Source organism: Oncorhynchus keta, chromosome 22, assembly GCF_023373465.1.
Source record: "Oncorhynchus keta strain PuntledgeMale-10-30-2019 chromosome 22, Oket_V2, whole genome shotgun sequence".
Lineage (NCBI taxonomy): Eukaryota > Metazoa > Chordata > Actinopteri > Salmoniformes > Salmonidae > Oncorhynchus > Oncorhynchus keta.
In genome coordinates, this window is record NC_068442.1 from 30,509,674 (window position 1) to 30,524,754 (window position 15,081).

At 43.6% G+C, this 15,081-nt stretch overlaps 1 protein-coding gene across 1 annotated transcript in view; it reads left to right on the forward strand.

The window, feature by feature from the left end:
• Positions 1–3,853: 3,853 nt before the first annotated feature.
• Positions 3,854–15,081, forward strand: part of LOC118401304 (potassium voltage-gated channel subfamily G member 4-like) — a 31,723-nt gene continuing 20,495 nt past the window's right edge. The window contains exons 1-2 of the mRNA XM_035798691.2: positions 3,854–4,388; positions 9,196–10,093. Coding sequence (XP_035654584.1) covers positions 9,344–10,093 — 750 coding nt within the window. The 5' untranslated portion in view covers positions 3,854–4,388; positions 9,196–9,343. The remainder of the gene's footprint in view (positions 4,389–9,195; positions 10,094–15,081) is intronic.

Here is a 15,081-nt window from a genome sequence, read left to right on the forward strand (position 1 = left end):
TCTCGCCATCACGGTTGACAACTCCATTGTGTCCTCCTCCCAGAGCGCTAAGAACCTTGGCGTGATCCTGGACAACACCCTGTCGTTCTCAACTAACATCAAGGCGGTGGCCCGTTCCTGTAGGTTCATGCTCTACAACATCCGCAGAGTACGACCCTGCCTCACACAGGAAGCGGCGCAGGTCCTAATCCAGGCACTTGTCATCTCCCGTCTGGATTACTGCAACTCGCTGTTGGCTGGGCTCCCTGCCTGTGCCATTAAACCCCTACAACTCATCCAGAACGCTGCAGCCCGTCTGGTGTTCAACCTTCCCAAGTTCTCTCACGTCACCCCGCTCCTCCGCTCTCTCCACTGGCTTCCAGTTGAAGCTCGCATCCGCTACAAGACCATGGTGCTTGCCTACGGAGCTGTGAGGGGAACGGCACCTCAGTACCTCCAGGCTCTGATCAGGCCCTACACCCAAACAAGGGCACTGCGTTCATCCACCTCTGGCCTGCTCGCCTCCCTACCACTGAGGAAGTACAGTTCCCGCTCAGCCCAGTCAAAACTGTTCGCTGCTCTGGCCCCCCAATGGTGGAACAAACTCCCTCAGACGCCAGGACAGCGGAGTCAATCACCACCTTCCGGAGACACCTGAAACCCCACCTCTTTAAGGAATACCTAGGATAGGATAAGTATTCCTTCTCACCCCCCTAAAAGATTTAGATGCACTATTGTAACGTGGCTGTTCCACTGGATGTCATAAGGTGAATGCACCAATTTGTAAGTCGCTCTGGATAAGAGCGTCTGCTAAATGACTTAAATGTAATGTAAATGTAATGTAAATGTGGCCATCTTGAAGCATGTGGGGACAGCAGACTGGGATAGGGAGAGATTGAATATGTCTGTAAACACACCAGCCAGCTGGTCTGCGCTTGCTCTGAGGACGTGGCTAGGAATGCCGTCTGGGCCGGCAGCCTTGCTGGGTTAACACGTTTAATTGTCTTACTCACGTCGGCTACGGAGAAGGAGAGCCCACTATCCTTGCTAGTGGGCCGCGTCGGTGGCACTGCATTATTCTCAAAGCTGGCAAAGAAGGTGTTTAGTTTGTCTGGAAGCAAGACGTCGGTGTCCGTGACGTGGCTGGTTTTCTTTTTGTATATACAGTGATTGTCTGACCCTGCCATATACGTCTCGTGTCTGAGTCGCTGAATTACGACTCTACTTTGTCTCTATACTGACATTTTGCTTGTTTGATTGCCTTGCGGAGGGAAAAACTACACTGTTTGTATTTGGCCATATTCCCAGTCAAATGCGGTGGTTCACACTTTCAGTTTTGAGCGAATGCCGCGATCTATCGACGGTTTCTCGTTCAGGTAGGTTTTAACAGTCACAGTGGGTACAACATCTCCTATGCACTTCCTTATAAACTCACTCACCGAATAAGTGTATAAATCAAAACTATTCTCTGAGGCTACCCGGAATATGTCCTTGTCCGCGTAATCAAAACAACCTTTTAGGGAAGATTCCGATTGGTCAGACCAGCTTGGAGTAACCCTGGATTGTAACCTGTCATGGTCAAACATATTGATACAACAGTAGCTAAGATGGGGAGAAGTCTGTGCATATTAAAGCTTTGCTCTACCTTCTTAGCAACACTATCAACAAAGCAGGTCCAACAGGCTCTAGTTTTGTCGCACCTGGACTTCTGTTTAGTCGTGGCTAGAGGATAGATTGACTTCATCACTAGGTAGCCTAGTGGTTAGAGCATTGGGCCAGTAACCGAAAGGTTGCTGGAACGAATCCCAGAGCTGACAAGGTAAAAATCTGTCGCTCTGCCCCTGAGCAAGGCAGTTAACCCACCTTCTCTGGGTGAAGAAGACGTGGATGTTGATTATGGCAGCCCCCCACACCTCTCTGATTCGGAAGGGTTGGATTAAATGCAGAAGACACATTTCAGTTGAATGCATCCAGTTGTACAACTGACTAGGTATCCCCCTTTCTCGACTTATTGACATGTTGATATTGACATGTTGAAAGCACCAAGCTGTCTGTTTAAATGACTAGCACACAGCTCAGACATTCATGCATACGTCACAAGACATGCCACCAGAAGTCTCTTTACAGTCACCAAGTTCAGAACAGACTATGGGAGGCGAACAGTACTACATAGAGCCATGACTACATGGAACTCTATTCCACATCAGGTAACTGATTCAAGCAGTAGAATCCGATTGAAAAAAAAGAGATAAAAATACACCTTATTGAACAGCAGGGACTGTGAAGCAACACAAACATAGTACGTACACATGGATTTTGTGTTGTAGATATGTGGTAGGGGCCTGAGGCACTTAGTGTGTTGTGAATTCTTTAATGAATGTATTGTAATGTTTTAAAATTGTATAGCTGCCTTAATTTGCCGGACCCCAGGAAGAGCAGGTGTAGCAGTGTGATGTTGTTCCCCTAGATTATGCGCCAAGTTGCACACAAGGACCAATTCAAATAGGCCAGGTCAAGTGGGGATCTTAATAATTTGATAATAATAATAATAATTCAGTGTGTTTTTTAATTTTAATTACAGCTGCATAGCTAATGTTATTCTTTGGTGTACAAACCCTTTTACATTACAATATTGTACATACATGTGATTGTAAAAGTTTTGTATATTTTGGTTTGGCCCATCGCGGGTTATCTGTATTTCCATACCCCCTTATTGTTCTCTTTTGCCTGACCTTCGGCATAGCAAGCTATGTTGTCCTTGGTTCCGAAATTGTTCAATATAAAACAGTGGTAATGTTACACAATTTGCTGTTATGCAACCATAAGTTTGTTACAATGTGGACAATATAAAGATTTAGGTTAACAAGTTTCACTGAGCTTGCTAACTAGGGTTTCTATTGTAACTTGTGAGTACTTGGGACAGTGTTTGAGTGAGTGTCCATGTGCTTGCGCAGGTGCCTGAGAGCTATGACTGCGCCAAGGGCTTAAATATTGTGTGTTGTCTCTTCGTGTGCAGGACAAATAAAAATAATTCAACCAGCAGACCTCCAATTGTGGCAGTGTCCTAATTAAAAGTACACAACGCAGAATGAACCATGCTACACAGGCAACAGCTGCCATGGCAGCAGCTAATGGGGATCCATAATAAATACAAATACAACAATACAAATACCTACCCTTCATCTACACTGATTGAAGTGGATTTAACAGGTGACATTAATAAGGGATTTCGCTTTCACCTGGATTCATCTGGTTAGTCTATATCATGAAAGGGCAGGTGTTCCTAATGTTTTGTGCACTCAGTGTATGTTTCTGGAATAAATCTTTGGTAGACTATTGACTTCTTGTTGTTTGGTGGTGATCAAGCAGTTTTTCCTGTACTATAGGTAATAGTTTTCAGGTTGGCTCTGTAAGGGAGCAGTGCTGATACACTGACTAGTGACTACACCAACTGTACTAGTCATGATGTTTGTAATAAAGACATGTCTTAAAACATCAGTGGTCAGACATGATCAAATCCTTTACCAAATTCACAACATTGACCATGTTCAGAACCACCAATGTTTCAGGAAGCCTTAATAAAACATTGGCGATAAGACATGATGAAACCCTTTAGCAGAATTCATCACATTGGCCTTAGCCTTTAGAATGGTTTAAAAATATCATAATAACACTTCTCTTATATTTTACAAGAGCATACCTATAGGTGCATATTAGACTCATGCCTAGTAGTATCAGACTATGCAGTTGATTCCCCACTGCGACCGTAATCCACCGCTGCATAAAAACATAATTGGGATCGAAATGATCCACGCTCCCCGCTGGGAGTTTTGAAAAGCATAAAAGCAGAACAGCTTGCTGGTTACGGGATGTTAAAGGTTAACTCGGCTCCATAGTTTGTCAGTCGAACAAAACTACTGTATCTGATAACGCAACAATACGTTGGGATAGCTTACATACTTTATTTTTTGCTGGGGCTGTGTGGCACAAGAGGGCATCGAATATTTCCCGTGTTATTAACGTAGCAATTCGTCGAAAAGGGAAAGGCAATATTTGTTAGTCAAAGTTAGGCTTTGTTAGGTGACTTGGTAAGTGAAAGTCACTTACGTTACTGACGATGCTCACCTAGCCTACTCTTCGCAAACTTGAGGTACCCTACCCTACCCGTAACACAGCTGTGCATTGCGCGCGCACTCCACAGCCTCTGCAGTACGGATCTGTAACGGGACACTCAGCTCGAATCATTTTCTCTCTTCGTATTTTGAAGAGTTTTTAATCGAGTTTATAGGTTGTGACACTGTACAACATGTGGCAGCTGATATATTTCGGTGAGACTTGTGTGACTGATATTGAATGATCAGACGGACTGACAACTAGAGAGGTGATCAGCTGCTCTCTTCACTAATATGGTACGTGACAAGTTTCTGTAGTCTTCATTCTTATTATTCAACGTTCACTATCGAATAATTTAGGCCTATATTCGTCATGATCACTGTGCTTATATTGAAGTTTAATGTCAACTACCAATCTGATCATAATATTTAGAAAATATTGATATTATTGTGATAGAATAGCAAGTAGCCTAGATTTGATATAAAGCCTAGATTTGATCAATTGGAATAACCAAAACAGGTATTAGAGCTGTTCCTAGCAGCAACTATATATCTGAATGAATAGTTAAAGCAGTCTCCACTGTTTAGAATTGAGTACCATATTGTACAGTGATGGTCAATGCTTTAGTGGGACGTTGAAGACAACAAGACAAGGAATGATTAAGCACATAGCCTACTGGTATGCTTTATAATAAAACATTAAATGTTATTATGTGTTCCAAAAAATACTCATAAAGCCTAGTATTGCCTACCTGTGATTAGTTTTGACATAAACTCCTTTCCCTTTTAAATTTTTATACAAAATTACCCATAGTGTGTGTGTGTGTGTGTGTGTGTGTGTGTGTGTGTGTGTGTGTGTGTGTGTGTGTGTGTGTGTGTGTGTGTGTGTGTGTGTGTGTGTGTGTGTGTGTGTGTGTGTGTGTGTGTGTGTGTGTGTGTGTGTGTGAGAGAGAGAGAGTGAATGAGTGTCGCGAAGACTACATGATTCTTCTACAAGAAGCTGTTTCATTAAATGCCAGGCAAAGGGTTTGTAGTGGACCAACAGCGGATGGCAACTTCATTGCGTTTACAGATGTAGGATCCTAATCTGGTCACCCTGCTGCAGGATTATTTTCCTGCTGTAGCAAACAAGCTCAAATTAAGATTCTATATCTGTATCTCCTGTCTGTCACTAGTGAGAGCAGTGGGGGGAATGTTCCTGCTGATGTCAATGCGCCGCTAAAACACTTCCTTCAATTAACTTTCCACGAGGCAAAGCAACCAACACTCTGACAGGGATACTGTATTACCAGTGATTCTATTAATAAACGGTTTATAATTCTTTCTTCCCCCACCATGATCTAAGTGAAACACATTGACAGCAGTGATTTATTAAGGGCTCGATTCAATCCGTAACGCAGAAGTTCAGCGCTATAGCACGATTCATATTTGTTCTAGCGTTAGTGGAGACTGCATTCATGGTGAACGCTGCATATATCAGCTCAAACAGAACTTACCTTTTTGCGATGTGGATGAATCGAGCACTGAATCCCCTATGTAAAACTAGAGGATGTACATTAAGTAGCCCACCCCTGAGTTGGCCTATTATCCACAGACTATTATTCACGTCCCTAACATTCTTTAAGGAATTGGCTAATAGCCTTACCCCCACATGGTAAGGACTGGACCCTTTTTTTCCATTTTTGCCTAAAATGACATACCCAAATCTAATTGCCTGTAGCTCGGGACCTGAAGCAAGGAAATTCAGATTATTGAGACCATTTGAAAGGAAACACTGAAGTTGTGAAATGTAGAAATGAATGTAGGAGAATATAACACATTAGATCTGGTGAAAGAAAATACAAAGGGAAAAAATAATCTTTGAAATGCAAGAGAAAGGCCATAATGTATTATTCCAGCACAGCCACATTTTATATTTTGGCCACGAGATGGCAGCAGTGTATGTGCAAAGTTCTAGACTGATCCAACAATCACGTTTCTGTTCAAAATGTTGTATCAAGACTGCCCAAATGTGCCTACTTGGTTTATTAATACATTTTCAAGTTCATAACTGTGCACTCTCCTCAAGCAATAGCATGATATTCTTTCACTGTAATAGCTCATGTAAATTGGACAGTACAGTTAGAGTAACAAGAATTTAAGCGTTATGCCAATATCAGATATGTCTATGTCCTGGGAAATGTTCTTGTTAATTACAACCTCATGCTAATCACATTAGCCTACGTAAGCTAAACTGTCCCATGGGGGACCCACTGATCCTGTTTTAAATTGATTGTGTAATTTTATACCCCAATTAATATTTGCAGTGGTTGCGGCATGAAAAGCACACCATTGTGCAGAAAATATAAAAAGTAGTCAGATCAGTGTCTTGAGAAAAGAGAAGCCCTGTCCAGGGTTGGAACTGGTTCAGAGAACATAACCTAAAACCAGAAAGTAAAGAAATTATTTGAAGAACAGAACCCAAACCGAAAATTAAAGTGATCTATACTGTTCCTGTCACGTCGGTATAAAGGAATCGGGAGACAGGAGCATGAATGTGTAATAGGGTTTTTTATTTCCCAAATTACAGTGTGCCATGTAAAGGCACGGGGATGAAGACCAAACAAATACTTATACCAAACACAGAGTTGAGACCCAAACAAAAAAAGCGAGGAGTACCTCAAAATAAATACACAATCGCACAATGATTATCACACAGGATGAGACCCGTAATCATCTGCACAATACACGTGGCACAAAAGCCAAAACAACACAGGACAGGTACTCGCACGACCAACGACCATTGGAACAGTAATCGACGGGACAATGGTAACAAAAGACACGCTTATACAATTACTAATCAAATGGGAATAGGGACCAGGTGTGCGTAATGACAGTTCCAGAGGGATCTGTGACAGTTCCGGAACAGAACCGTTATTTTAAAGCATAGGTTCAAATAACTTTATTTTACATTCCAGGCATTTTTTTCCAGTCCCCAAAAAATCTCAACAAAGTGCCTATGCAAAGCCCTCACTCTGTCACTAATAAACTTATTCCAGCATTTACCTGCCAGCTGTAAATGTTGCCAGTGGGTGTGGGTGTGTGTGTAGGATACTTGCCCCTCCCCTCCGAAGCATAGGTTATTGTAGCCTACTGACAACGTTACAAGCGTAATTCAGAAATTATGGAGATATGTTTAATTAGAGAAGAATGGATTGTCTTTTTCAATGCTAAATAAGGATACTATGGTTATCACGTTTCACATTGGATTTATGAACTACAAAATGGTAAGACGTGTTTTTAATTCTAGTGCTGCTGTACAAGCTTGTTAGTTAGCCTTTCTAGGGCAGTCAACAACATTCCGCTGAAAAGGCAGTGCGCCAAATTCAAAATATATTTTTTCAAATATGTAACTTTCACACATTAACAAGTCCAATACAGCAAATGAAAGATAAACATCTTGTTAATCTACCCATCGTGTCCGATTTAAAAAATGCTTTACAGCAGAAGCACAACATATGATTATGTTAGGTCATAGCCAAGTCCAGAAAACACACAGCCATTTTTCCAGCCAAAGATAGGAGTCACAAAAAGCAGAAATACAGATCAAATTAATCACTATCCTTTGATGATGTTCATCAGATGACACTCATAGGACATCATGTTACACAATACATATATGTTTTGTTCGATAATGTGCATATTTATATGCAAAAATCTCAGTTTACATTGGCGCGTTACGTGCAGTAATGTTTTGATTCCAAAACATCCGGTGACTTTGCAGAAATACTCAATAAACATTGATAAAAGATACAGAATTAAAGATAGACTTCTCCTTAATGTAACCGCTGTGTCAGATTTTTTTTTACTTTACGGAAAAAGCATAATCTGAGAACGACGCTCAGAACCCAAAACAGCCAGAGGAATATCCGCCATTTTGGAGTCAACCAAGTTAGAAATATTCACTTACCTTTGATGATCTTCATCAGAAGGCACTCCCATGAATCCCAGTTTTGACAATAAATGACTGATTTGTTCCATAAAGTCCATCAGTTATGTCCTAATAGCCACTTGTTGTTAGCGTGTTCAGCACAGTAATCCATATTCATGAGGCACAGGCACTTCTTCCAGACAAAAACTCAAAAAGTTCAGTTACAAGCCTTTAGAAGCATGTCAAACAATGTATGGAATCAATCTTTAGGATGTTTTTAACATAAAACATCAATAATGTTCCAACCAGAGAATTCCTTTGTCTGAAGAAAAGCACTGGAACGAGAGGTAACTCTGTCGGGAGTGCGCGTCATGAGAACAAGGCACTCTGCTAGACCACTGACTCAAAGGTCTCATGAGCCGCTCCTTTATAGTAGAATCCTCATTCAAGTTTTTAAAGACGTTTGACATCTAGTGGAAGCCGTAGGAAGTGCAACTTTATCCATATCTCAATGTGTATTCAGTAGGCCAAGCTTTGAAAAATGACAAACCTCAGATGTCCCACTTCCTGGTTGGATTTTTCTCAGGTTTTTCGCCTGCCATATGAGTTCTGTTATACTCACAGACATCATTCAAACAGTGGTTTTCTATCCAATACTAAAAATAATATGCATATATTAGCATCTGGGACAGAGTAAGAGGCAGTTCACTCTGGGCACGCTATTCATCAAAAGTGAAAATGCTGCCCCCTATCCCAAAAAGGCTAGCTAACTGGTGAAGTAATTTAATGTTGAGCTAAATGTAAAATGTATACATATATATTTCAGAGGTTTAGAAAGGAACAGAAAGGAACAATATAAACCAGTACTTTGTTTTGGTTCGAACCGGTTCAGAACTTTATTTTGCTGGTCGGAACAGTGGGATGGAACGAAAAAAAGAATTGGAAAAAACGATTGAAAAAACGATTGGAAAATAATTTTTGTTCCAGCCCCTCTTTGAAACAGACATGACCAGAGAGCGCCACAAATATCTCAAGCTTAATCCTCAGCTTCACTGATCCTCACATCTGCCTTGCAGAGTCTGTTGTCTGATGTGTCTGTCAGTCTCTGGACTAGAAATGTATGGCAGAGAAGGAGAAGGCTATACCACTGCAGTCTAACTGAGGTTTGATGTTCTTCTTCCCCTCTCCTATCAGTGTCTGCATGACGCCACCTGCCTGGGAACCCCTTGATCCTGCTGTAGAGCCTGAAGGGACACACCTGTCCCCCAGCCCCCCGATGCCCAGAGCAGCCACTAAGCTCCCAATGTGACCAGCCCAGCCGGCCACCCACCCGGATGCCGCCATGCCCATCATCAGCAACGCAAACCACGACTTCAGCAACCTCTCGGCCAGCGATGACAGCAGCCTCGACGCCATCTTCACCCAGATCCCAGAGACGGAGTCGGTCAAGGGGGTCTATTATCAGAGGGCCCAGTTCATTAGACGACCAGAGGACCTGCTGTCAGTTGACCACGGCCTGCTAGCGGTCATCAACGTGGGGGGCAACCAATACACCTTCCCCTGGAGCACACTGGAGCAGTTCCCCCTTACCCGGCTGGGACGGCTCTGTGGTCTCAGCAGCCCAGAGGAGATTGCCGGCGTGTGTGATGACTATGATGAGACGCGGCGGGAGTTCTTCTTTGACCGCAGCCCCTCGGCCTTCCGCGTCATCCTCAACTTCCTGGCGGCAGGGAAGCTGCGCATGCTGAGGGAGATGTGCGTGCTGTCGCTCCACGATGAGCTGCTCTACTGGGGCGTGGAGATGACCTACATGGAGCGCTGCTGTAAGAGGAAGATGTACACGCGCATCGAGGAAATGAATGAGCACGAGAGGCAGGAGGAGGAGCAGAGGCAGAGGCACGCCCTGCTGCGCCCCCCAGTTGAGGAGACTCGCTATCGCAAATTCATGAACCAGCTGAGGGATATGGTGGAGAACCCCCAGTCTGGATTGCCAGGGAAGATCTTTGCCTGCCTGTCGGTGGTGATGGTGGCTGTGACCGTAATAAGTCTGTGCATCAGCACCATGCCGGACCTCAGGGAGGAGGAAGACAGAGTGAGTGAGGCCAACCCCTGCTACCCCCAGCCGATGATATATATATATACACTAGATTTTTGACAGGAAGCACTGATTTGAAGCCACAGCACTTGCATCTTGGCAGTCCCCCACCATTGTAAAAAATGCATACTTTTAAATCATATTATGAAAAACTATAAATGTTACGGTCCCCACTACAACAACAAAAATACTTATATACATTTCATTTTGGCCTTGAAACATTTAACTGAAATACTGTAGAATTACATGAATTCCTGTGGAGGAATGCTTCTCCTGGGGAGTGCCAATATGGCCAACCGGTGGCTTCAAAGCCTCTCATTGGCCAATACATAGCATCAGCAATGGGTACATAGCATCAGGGTTTATATACTGTATTTAACTTCCCCCAACACATAAACAATGACCACTGCAGTGCCATCGGGCTGTAGCTTTATAAATATCCACCAAGATAACTCACATTTGTCACCCTTCCTGGATTTTCCTAATGTTTGGTGATTAAGGAAACTTAAAGCTACAGTGATTTATCCTCACAGCAGATATATTCTTAGCGACTGAGTGAGTGATCATGAACCACGATGATCAATATGCTGGCCACAGCACAAACAGGGCATAAACAAGCTCAGAAATTACTTCTCACTTTATTATCCTGCACCCAATGTCAGCGTGCATGCACGTGTGTGTGTGCGTGTGTGTGTGTGTAGTTGTACTTGTGTGCATGCGTGTGTGCAGTATTTGTATACTTGTTGTTATGTTTGTGTGTGTTATAACTGATTAACTTTCTGCACTTCTCAGTTGGGTGCATACAGTATAATACAGCTAAATTGGTCTTTCAGACACTGACCACCAAAAGTTGAATGCATGACACGCTCTCTTTCACACACACACATTAACATACGCTCTGTTGCCTCAGGTACATTGTCTGTGCCTGTGGAGGTGTTCCCTAACTTAGTGTGCTCTCCCATCTGTGTCTGCTCATAGCAGCAGGAAATATTGAAGGCAGCCCAGCCAGACCTCCCCGATGTCAGTAAACACTAGGGAAGAGAGGGAGAGTGCGCCAACTTTGTGTGTGTTTGTGTGCGTGTGTTTTCTCTCCCATCTGTGTCTGCTCATAGCAGCAGGGAATATATACAACCCAACCAGACCTTTCCAATGTCAGTAAACACTAGGGGATAATGAACAGGGCCCAACCAGACCTTTCGAATGTCAGTAAACACTAGGGGATAATGAACAGGGCCCAACCAGACCTTTCCAATGTCAGTAAACACTAGGGGATAATGAACAGGGCCCAACCAGACCTTTCCAATGTCAGTAAACACTGGGGGATAATGAACAGAGCCCAGCCAGACCTCCCTAATGTCAGTACACATTGGGGGATAATGAACTGGGCCCAACCAGACCTCTCCAATGTCAGTAACCATTGGGAGATAATGAACTGGGCCCAGCCAGACTTCTCCAATGTCAGTAAACACTGGGAGATAATGAACTGGGCCCAGCCAGACTTCCACAATGTCAGAGAACACACACAGCTAACAGCACCGCAACCACAGCAATGCAGTGGGTGCACAGGGGCCCATTTCCATAGACACTGGAGCTCTATGGGAAAAACAATCACATTCTCACGGCAGGAATCACGCTCACAATCATATCATAGCAGGGGCCCCGGTATTGGAAAGAGAGAGGGAGAGTGTGTCAACTTTGTGTGTGTGTTTTTTTTTTGCCTGTGTGTGCTAACTTGTGTGCGTGCGTGTGTGGTGTGTGTGTCCGTTCATGCCTGACGTACCTTATGTGTGAGTGTGGTTGTTTTTTTTGTTTGTCTATCTGGTAAAAGATCCACAGTCTCAGTTATATTTAAAATGGAGAGTGGCTAGAGAAGGTGCAGCAAGCTGGGTCTTGGAGGAGCTGCAGGCCTGTCATATTTCATTCACACAGTAAGGCTGTTAGTCACTGTTTCTAGCTGGCATGGTGGCATGGGTCACACTCCCCTATCTGCTCATTCATTTCTGTGTGTATGTGAGCATGCTAGTGAGGGTAGTGTGTTACTCAGAGAGTGAGAGAGAGGTAGATTAAAGGAGAAAGGGAGAGAGATTCACCTTTCAGCAGGACAATAACCTTAAACACAAGGCCAAATATACACTGGAGTTGCTTACCAAGACGACACTGAATGTTTTTGAGTGGCCTGTGGTACTAACAGTTTAGAATTAAATTGGCTTGAAAATCTATGGTCTTGAAAATGACAATCTAGCAATGATCAACAACCAACTTGATGGAGCTTGAAGAATTTAAAGAAATACTTGAAGAGCTTGAAGAAATATTGTACAGTCCAGGTGTACACAGCTCTTAGAGACATAAAGATAAAGACTCAGAAAATATATATTTTTTAAATTCCCCACCCATCTTCATACAATACCCCATAATGACACCTCTGAGTCAACACTTTGTACAAGCACCTTTGGCGGTGAGACGTTTTGGGTAAGTCTCTAAGGACTTTGCACAACTGGATTGTATTAAAAAATATATATAATCTTCACCTTTATTCAACCAGGTAGGCCAGTTGAGAACAAGGTCTCATTTACAACTGCGACCTGGCCAAGATAAAGCAAAGCAGTGCAACAAACACAACAACACTGAGTTACACATAGACAACTGTACAGTCAATAACACAATACAAAAGAAAAATAGAAAAATCTATGTACAGTGTGTGCAAATGTAGAAGAGTAGGGAGGTAGGCAATAAATAGGCCATAGAGGAGAAATAATTACAATTTAGCATTACTACTGGAGTGATACATGCGCAGATGATGATGTGCAAGTGGAGAGATGGGGTGCAAAAGAGCAAGAGGGTAGGTAATAGTATGGGGATGAGGTAGTTGGGTGTGCTATTTACAGATTGGCTGTGGACAGGGTCAGTGATCGGTAAGCTGCTCTGACAGCTGATGCTTCAGAGATTTTTGCAATTCGTTCCAGTTATTGGCAGCAGAGAACTGGAAGGAAAGGTGGCCAAAGAAAGTGTTGGCTTTGGGGATGACCAGTGCAATATACCTGCTGGAGGGCATGCTATGGGTGGGAGTTGCTATGGTGACCAGTGAGCTGGTGAAAAGGCGGGACTTTACCTAGCAAAGACTTATAGATGACATGGAGCCAGTGGGTTTGGCGACGGATATGTAGTGAGGGCCAGCCAACGAGAGCATACAGGTCGCAGTGGTGGGTAGTATATGGAGCTTTGGTGACAAAACGGACGGCACTGTGATGTACTGCATCCAGTTTGCTGAGTAGAGTGTTGGAGGCTATTTTGTAAATGACATCGCCAAAGTCAAGGATCGGTGGGATAGTCAGTTTTACAAGATTATGTTTAGCAGCATGAGTGAAGGAGGCTTTAGTTGTGAAATAGGAAGCCGATTCTAGATTTAATTTTGAATTGGAGATGCTTAATGTGAGTCTGGAAGGAGAGTTTACAGCCTAACCAGACACCTAGGTATTTGTAGTTGTCCACATATTCTAGGTAAGAGCTGTCTAGAGTAGTGATGCTAGTCTGGCGGGAGGGTGCGGACAGCAATCAGTTGAAGAGCATGCACTTAGTTTTACTAGCATTTAAAAGCAGTTGGCCACGGAAGGAGTGTTGTATGGCGTTGGAGCTCGTTTGGAGGTTTGTTAGCACAGTGTCCAAAGAAGGGCCAGATGTATACAGAATGGTGTCATCTGCGTAGAGGTGGATCATAGAATCACTAGCAGCAAAAGCGACATCACTGATACAGAGAAAAGAGTCGGCCCGAGAATTTAACCCTGTAGCACCCCCATGGAGACTGCCAGAGGTCCGGGCAACAGGCCCTCCGATTTGACACACTGAACTCTGTTTGAGAAGTAGTTGGTGAACCAGGCGAGGCAGTCATTTGCGAAGCCAGTGCTATTGAGTCTGCCGATAAGTCTGCCGATGAGTCTGCCGGTGATTGACAGAGTCGAAAGCCTTGGCAAGGTCGATGAAGACAGCTGCACAGTACTGTCTTTTATCAATGCCAGTTATAATATCGTTTAGGACCTTGAGCGTTGCTTAGGTGCACCCATGACCAGCTCGGTCGGAAACCAGATTGCATAGTGTTTATTAACTTGGCTTTCAAAGATTTTAGAAAGACAGGGCAGGATGAATATAGGTCTATAACCGTTTGGGTCTAGAATGTCTCCCCCCTTGAAGAGGACGATGACCACAGCCACTTTCCAATCTTTGGGGATCTCAGACGATATGAAAGAGAGGTTGAATAGGCTAGTAATAAGGGTCACAACAATTTTGGCAGATCATTTTAGAAAGAGAGAAGGTCCAGATTCTCTAGCCGAGCTGATTTGTAGGGATCCAGATTTTGCAGCTCTTTCAAAACATTAGCTGTCTGGATGTGGGTGAAGGAGAAGCGCGGGGGAGGGGGTTGGACAACTTGCTGCAGGATGGAAAGATGTTGGGTGGAAAGATGTTGGCCGGGGTAGGGGTAGCCAGGAGGAAAGCATGGCAAATATGCTTATTGAAATGATCGATTATCGTAGATTTATCGGTCCTATCCTCAGTGCAGTTGGCAGCTGGGAGGAGGTGCTCTTATTCTCCATGGACTTTACAGTGTCCCAAAGTGTTTAGAATTAGTGCTATAGGAAACGTATTTCTGTTTGGAAAGCTAGCCTTAGCTTTCTTAACTGACGGAGTATATTAGTTCCTGACTTCTCTGAAAAGTTGCATATTGCAGGGGGCTATTCGATGCTAATGCAGAACGCCACATGATGTTTTTGTGCTGGTCAAGGGCAGTCAAGTCTGGGGAGGAACCAAGGGCTATATCTGTTTTTAAGACAATAATCACTAACCAAAACAACAATAGACAAGGCAAATTTACATTTTGGAGAGGCATGTGTTCATATGGTCCAGTGCGTAGCTCGGTGAGCTGGAGGCATGCCGATTCAGACTCCTAGCAGGCCGGGGATAGCAGGCTAGCAGATGGGTCTCAGAGGGATGTC